This window comes from Quercus robur, chromosome 3, assembly GCF_932294415.1.
Source record: "Quercus robur chromosome 3, dhQueRobu3.1, whole genome shotgun sequence".
Taxonomy (NCBI): domain Eukaryota; kingdom Viridiplantae; phylum Streptophyta; class Magnoliopsida; order Fagales; family Fagaceae; genus Quercus; species Quercus robur.
The window spans coordinates 55,115,874-55,123,145 of NC_065536.1; the positions used below are offsets into that span (position 1 = coordinate 55,115,874).

The 7,272-nt window shown below is 34.0% G+C and overlaps 1 protein-coding gene across 1 annotated transcript; it reads right to left on the reverse strand.

The window, feature by feature from the left end:
- Positions 1-1,113: 1,113 nt before the first annotated feature.
- Positions 1,114-6,799, reverse strand: LOC126718427 (protein SEEDLING PLASTID DEVELOPMENT 1-like). The gene is made up of 9 exons (XM_050420608.1): positions 6,115-6,799; positions 4,336-4,550; positions 3,697-3,847; positions 3,400-3,591; positions 2,992-3,154; positions 2,624-2,865; positions 2,120-2,296; positions 1,876-2,037; positions 1,114-1,587 (listed from the first exon to the last, which is right to left on the reverse strand). The coding sequence occupies exons 1-9, from the start codon at positions 6,589-6,591 to the stop codon at positions 1,330-1,332; spliced, it is 2,037 nt and encodes a 678-aa protein (XP_050276565.1). The 5' UTR covers positions 6,592-6,799; the 3' UTR covers positions 1,114-1,329.
- Positions 6,800-7,272: the final 473 nt, after the last annotated feature.

The following is a 7,272-nucleotide window of genomic DNA, read 5'->3' on the forward strand; positions in this document are numbered from 1 at the left end:
TTTTTTCTAATATATGGTTAAAAGTAATGTGACTTGCCTTTAGGAGGGTTATCCCAATACAACAAGCCGGAATTTAAAAAAGTGCATACGTTTAGAATGTATCACTATGATTATAAAAATAAAAAATAAAAAGACTATCACGAATGCAGTAGAAGTTGTCAAGGGCACACAATTATGTGAGGCACATTTGGTAGTCATCTCTTTTCTTCAAAGGTCACATTCCAATAAATTGCGGAAATTTGATCACCAGATTGAAGATTTGTGGACTTGCAATACTAGAGCCGACTCTATTTCTCTGGTGCAAGAAATTAATGTGGAAATGCAATTAACCGGTATTCAAAGAGTTTAGATTTCCATAATAAATGTGTCCATCTATTTGTTGGTTATGGGTATAAATACGGTTTATTGGATGGCAATTAGATTGATGACATCTAAAGGTTCCTTCTGGAGATTATATAATCAAATAACATTTTCCTAGCTTTGCATATTCTAGATTCTAGTCTCTGCCTAACATGTTTGAGCCGAAAATTTCTATCATCCAGTTCTAAAGTCTGGAAAATCATTCTCCCTCTTTTTGTTAGGGGAAGTGACCCAAATCTAATATTGTCTTAATGCAGCTTAAATAGTCCCATTCATTATAAATGTATTTTTATGAAAAATTTCACTTCTATATATTAAGAGGATTCAGAAAGTTAGTTATTCCCTTTTTGACTTCCAAAAATACCCCTAATTTAATTAACTTATCCTTATCCTTAAAATAAAAAATGAGGTTAAAACTATAAATTGACAAAAATTAAAAACAAAAACTCTACCCATGTCTATAAAACTTTCCACTACCCCATGTCCCTAAAATATATATATATATATATCTAAAAAAAAGAGCCACGTACAAAGCGCGTGTGATAAAACTAATATGTTTTAATGGTCAGTCTTATTCTGATAATTATAAGTTGTTTTGTTATTTTTTCTCTTATACATCTTATTTTTTAACATATCTAAATAAAGTGGAGCAGTATTTATTCCCCTTCCTTGGAAAGAAGGGTAAAGGAAAGATATGCTTATGAATCACCCATTTCACTGGGTCAAAAAAGAAAGAAAGAAAGACACAAAGCAGGGTAAAAAGCGAATTTCATATTTGGGAAATGAATACAAATTGCATTACTTATTGGACAGTTAAATAATTACATGGTATGAGATACATAATTTACATGTGTACGTGAAATGACACACTAGTCAACCAATGATTGAATGTGTTACAATTGGAGACATGGTCTTATTATTCGGGCAAAAGGGGCAGCCTAGCAACACTTGTACCTCTGCCACTGCGAGTTAATGGTGTAGCCGTGTAGAATCTGCTTCTTTTCGAAAACTTGAATGAGATTTAGGGGATTTGGGTAAATTTTTCTTGCTTAACCTTTGAGGGAGAATCTGCAGCCTTGGATTAAGCTCGGTACCTGAGTTCTCAGCAGCCAACTGATAGCTTTCCACAAGCTCAAGCTGCCGGGCAATAATTTCAGAGCGTCTTGGAAGAAGCTCCACTGGTTCTCCTCCAGGAATCACAATATACTCAATTGCAAGTCGAACCTCCTGTCAGAAAAGAATGAGAGAGTACTAAAAATTAAACATTTGCAAGCTATTACAATTTACATATGGTAAGATTACTTTAAAAGTTAAAAGTGGAATTGTTGTTTTTAGTGACCGTGTAAGTGAAGAGTGTATCTCATGTATTGGATATATACATCTTCACTCTAAGATTATGTATTTTGACCAACAAACAGTTACTCCATTAAGACTTTAAAAGGATCAGCTAAATTGAAACGTTTCTGAACAGATGAAAACCGAAATGGAAAATATGCAATGAGAAAGGATTTGCACCTCCAATGCATCAATCTCTTCTAGGGATGGTTTTCTTTTTGGGGCATCATCTTCAATTTCAATGTCAAACAAATTATTGAATGGCTGCTTTGATACTGAGGAAAATGATTCCATTTCAAAGATCATGCGAACCGCCTTGACCATTTGTGCCATGGTATTTGACTGCAACAACAAATGTTAAATTATCTGCTAGGTGGAACTTTAATCTAATTTATTTGCAAAATAGATAAAGCAAAAGAGTTACCTTGATAACAAATACAGGCAACTGATGGAATTTTGCCATACCACGGATCCATGGGTTCTGCTTCATTTCAGAACTGGACGCCAAAATTGCATCTGCGGTTCCAATGTCATCAGTTAAATCTATTTCATCCTCAAGCCCCATTACTGTTGCTACTTGTAGAAGATCAGCATCAAGGATCTGAAGACATTCATACCAACCAAAAATAAAATGAGAAGTTTCATAACAAGTCTTCTGCCTCAGATAGTTTTTAAGTATAAAAAATTATGCAGCTTCAAAATGGCTTTATGACATCTTAAGTCCCAAATGATATCAAACATTTTTACTAAGCATAGGCAGCTTCTGAAACAAGGAATAAACCAATAACTTCTAAATTGGGAATTATTTTTACAACAATCTCATCTTCAATGAATGTAGATTCAATATTCCTCCATGTATTATTGACTGAAATTTATAGTGGGAGAACCAGGAGAAAAATGAACGCAGATGTAAACTTGAGGAATTTACCTTGGAAGTATAGACACACACTGGTGAGCTCCGCTTCTTCACATATATACTAGTGCTCTGTTTTTTAGACCAACTGGGTGGATGACCTACTTCTTCCTCATCAGACTCTATGTCAGAACTTACATCTTTACCATCATTCATATTCGATTCTTCTATATGGCTTTTTTCAGGTAACAGAGTAAACTTCAGAGAATCATTATCATCAGCATCCATGTGACGGGTTTCAAAGAGAGGAGATTTTCCTATCACCCAATAAAAATTCAACTTCAGATTAACTGTTGGCCTAAAAACTTCAACTCCCATACAAGTATGTGAACATTATATTACACAAGAATCAATTCAAATATTCGATAGAAAAAGCACAATACCTGCTAAGATGGCATCTACTGTGGCATCCAATCTGTGATGAACACGACACTCAGTTTTAGATATCATCTCAACAGCACATGTAAATGTTGGAGGCCCCTTCCTTTCAAGAATTGTCTTCTGCACTTTCCTCTTCCTCGCTTCCTCATCTCCAAGAGTTACACTCTGTGTTTAGATGAAGAACTAGTTTTGATCAATCAAAATTCCTTACTCAGCAAGGCTTAAAGTTGGTAAGATTCCCACACAAAGTAAATTGTGGCGGAAATTTCTAATTTTATGGATTCCCATTCAGATATGATACCACAGTCTGGATCAACTTGCACTTTATGAGATTAACAGACGGGTTGACCTTACTAATTATAAATCCATATGAATGAATGTAGATTAAAACAAAAGGAATCACTTTGCACCTCTATGCTACCAACGAGGATCTGCAGAGAGGGGTTTTTTATTATGTTGTCTATAGCCATTCCATGTGCAGTTCCAACAAGTTGGACTCCTCTTTGAGCAATAGTACTGGCTGCCAGTGCTTCAAGCTCAGTTCCAATTTCATCAATTATAATGGTTTGAGGCATATGATTTTCAACTGCTTCAATCATAACCTGCATAGAAGTCAACCAGGAAAATAACATCACTGAAAAGGAGAACTTGTCAAAGCTATACCATTTGGAAAACACACAAACCATACGATTGAGTTCAAAGCTTACATTATGCTGCATATGAACATTAGAAACTTGCATCCTTCTTGCGCGACCTATTCCTGCATGAGGAACATCTCCGTCACCTCCAATCTCATTAGATGTGTCCACAATAACAACACGCTTCCCGTGTTCATCTGCCAACATTCTAGCAGTTTCTCTGCACAAGCAAAGTGTCTTCAGATATTAAACAAGTGTATTCTTGATGCTTTTAGCCACAATAAAAGAAACGTGATAGAATAAAGCGTCAATTTCAAATGCTCATTAAAGTTTGAATTCATCCTTTTTGTGTTCTTCTTACAATGGAAGAACTTGAACACTATATAGTAGAGATCATTATCATGAAAAAGTATGCACCAACTAATTATAATAGGATATGAAGAAACACAATGATGGCAAGCCAATGGCGGGAAATTATTCTTCAAAAGTATTAAAAAGAACAAAATGTAAACAAAAAAAAAAAAGCACTGTAGTTGACAACAAGTATAAACATGGACAGGATATAAGAGTGCATTGTTGGTGAGGATGAAAAATGGATCAACCGAAATTGCACACAAAAAGTTTGACATTAAAAATCAATTCTTTAAACGGCTACCAAAATGATCATCAACTCAATAGCTTCATTTTACACATCAGAAATGTAAGTACCTGATCAAGGTTGTCTTGCCGACCCCAGGAGGCCCTATGACTAAGATGGAACCTCCGCCCTCAACCAAGTCACGTATTATCCCGGCACTTCCGGATACAGCTCGACCAACCCGGCAAGTGAGGCCAATGATTTGCATTTTCCGATTCCGAATAGCACTTATACGATGTAAAGAATTATTAATACCCGAACGGTTGTCATCCGAAAAATCACCAACCTAATAGAATCAAGTAACTTTACATTAAACTCTCTAAACATCCACCTCTCTACAAATATCCTAACTAACTAATACACCATACTAATGTAATCCAAATAATATTTTATTATAAGAAGTTATTCATCAATAATCAGCACAGCCAATCACATAAGGAAAATGCCAAAATTGCTATCAATTTTATTATATAAAAAAACCTATAATCTGACATGTCAAAGGACATAATTAATGTCACATCAATAAAATAAGGAAAAAGTTGACGGATGCTCTAAAGGTATTAGTTTAAGAAATATTTTTAGAAATTCAATAATTTTTTTTTTTTATATTTTTCATGAAAACCTTCTTGATCAATTAACAAATGTCTTAATGGCACCTGTTAACAGGACTCATAAAATAAATAAAAAATATTTTAATTACCACTTTTCTAGATTTGTTTTTAAAAGTTGACACATCACATTAATGTAATGTAATAAAAGTTGTAGGGATTCAAATCTTCTAGATTTTCTAAAGTATTCTACCAATAGATTTTCTTAAATCCTAACAATTTTTTTATGATTTAAGGGTCTAAATTCTACTATGTTAGCATTCTATTAACAATATTCTTAAAATAATAAAATAATGTTGCAAACAAAACAATTAAGATTATTGTTAGTAAAATGTTGACATAGCAAAATCTAGACCATTAAATCATTAAAAAATTGTTAAGATTTAAGAAAATCTAGAAGATCTAAATCCATATATAACATAAGTTTCTCCCCCCAAAAAATAATAAATATAACATAAAAAGTGCTCCAAGTATAATATTAGGAGTAATGCTACAATCACAAACTATTTTACAATATTTTTACAAACTATTGATGTGACAAATTCTTATTAGTTCTAATATGAGTCACTACTAAAATCACATTTATGTTTACCAATAATTATCTGAAAATTACTAAAGTCACATCAGCAACAATTTGTAAAAATATTGTAAAATAATTTGTGTATGTAGCATTATGGACAAAGTTTGGCTACAAAATTAGTTGTAATTTAAGACTACAAACATATTCAATAAAATGATTACTACATATTTTAAAAATATAATCGTTGAATTGCATGTTTTTTACGCTCTTAATACATGTCAAATTTTATGTCAATCGGATACTATTTACTATATGATTTATAAGTTTATATTTTATGCATAATTTTAAATTATAAAAACTTACAATTTAAAAAAATTATTCACGATATAATTATTAATCTTTAATATTCTTGAAATTTTGCAAGGAGAATATAAGAAAAAGATGTAATCTAATTGTGAATTTATCAAAATTCACCACCATTAAAAAGATATTAAGTAAAATAGTAACTTAGAACTAGAACTAATTTTATCCCTAAACTTTCTCCTTAGTCTAATATTAGTAGCTAAGTCACCATCTCTCTAAAAGTCTAAAACGCAGAAGCACTTAATGAAACACGTTACAAATGAAGCAGTTTTATTGCCATGCAAGAATTCCAGTGAACTCAAATCTCCAATAGCAATGAAACAATTTAACAATGGAAATGACCATATGACATTGATCACCTTAGATATCGCGTGCTTTAAATCTTCATGCTTGACAGGTTGCTCCGAGATGACCCAGTCACCCGAAGGAAACCTCGCAAGAGGCTGCCTTCCCAAATCCATAACAACCTCAATAAGCTCCCCAATCTCCTCGTGCTGAAACAGCTCCCTCCTCATCCTCGGTGGCAGCAACTCGAGAAACAGCTCGAGCTCCGACGATCGCGACGTCGAGGCCGAATTCGGTGAAATCGACGGTGACCCATTTCCGGGAAAGAAACGATCGGACGGTCTACGGATCTCCGGGGCCGCCGATCTCGACGACGAAACGATTCCGGGACGCGCGCGACGTGTTCGACGAAATGACGAAGAGAGAGCGGAGATGAAGTTTGAGGAGTTCTTGAGGTACGTGAGAGTCGAAGTTGAAGTTGGGATTTGGTTCGCTGAGTGCCATGATGTGTGCAGATCAACCAGCACCAAATGTGAATTCAAAGCTCTCATTCCTTTAAAAAAATTTGTGTAATTGTTTTTTTTTTTTTTCCTGGTTAGTTTGGATTGAACTGTTGGGCAATATAATATAATAAAGAGAAGAAGGAACAGTACAGAGAATTTGGATGAAGAGAAGATTCGAAAGGATCTCCTCTGGTATTGGAGGGAAGGTGGGGGGGCCAATAGAGAGAGGGAAGACAAGTTAACCAACAGTTTAGTTTGGGCAATAAATGGTTGAGCGTTGAAGTTGAAGTGTTGAAGCAAAGGAGGTTGAACCACGTGGGGCAGGGGCTGCGAACCACACATGTTTGAAGAGAAAGAGCCGTGTTAGCTACTTCCCTGTTTTGGCGTGGCGTATAATTTTCTTTAATTTTCTCAGAAACAGAATCGCAATTTCTCTAAATAATGCTTAGAAGTAGGAACACACAAAAATATATAATTTTGTAACGTGATGAGTTATGAGTAGTTTGGTGTGTCACAACTTATTACATGTTGAATTGTGACATAAAATTGTGCATTTTTATGTGTTCGAACATTACTCAAATAATCTACCTATTTTTTTTCTCCAATTTTTTTCTCTTTTAATAATTCAATAAAATAAATAAACTCCGAAAAACAAATTTTATTGGCTCCCCCAATTCTTTTTTTTTTTTTTTTTGGGTAATGAAACAAGAAGCTTTATTAATTGATACT

Coding starts and splice junctions, on each gene's coding strand:
- LOC126718427 (XM_050420608.1), bottom strand. CDS start 6,591: ATGAGAGCTTTGAATTCACATTTGGTGCTGGTTGATCTGCACACATCA. Junction 3,848..4,335: donor GGCAAGACAACCTTGATCAG/GTACTTACATTT, acceptor TTGCTTGTGCAG/AGAAACTGCTAGAATGTTGG. Junction 2,866..2,991: donor AGTAGATGCCATCTTAGCAG/GTATTGTGCTTT, acceptor ATTGGGTGATAG/GAAAATCTCCTCTCTTTGAA.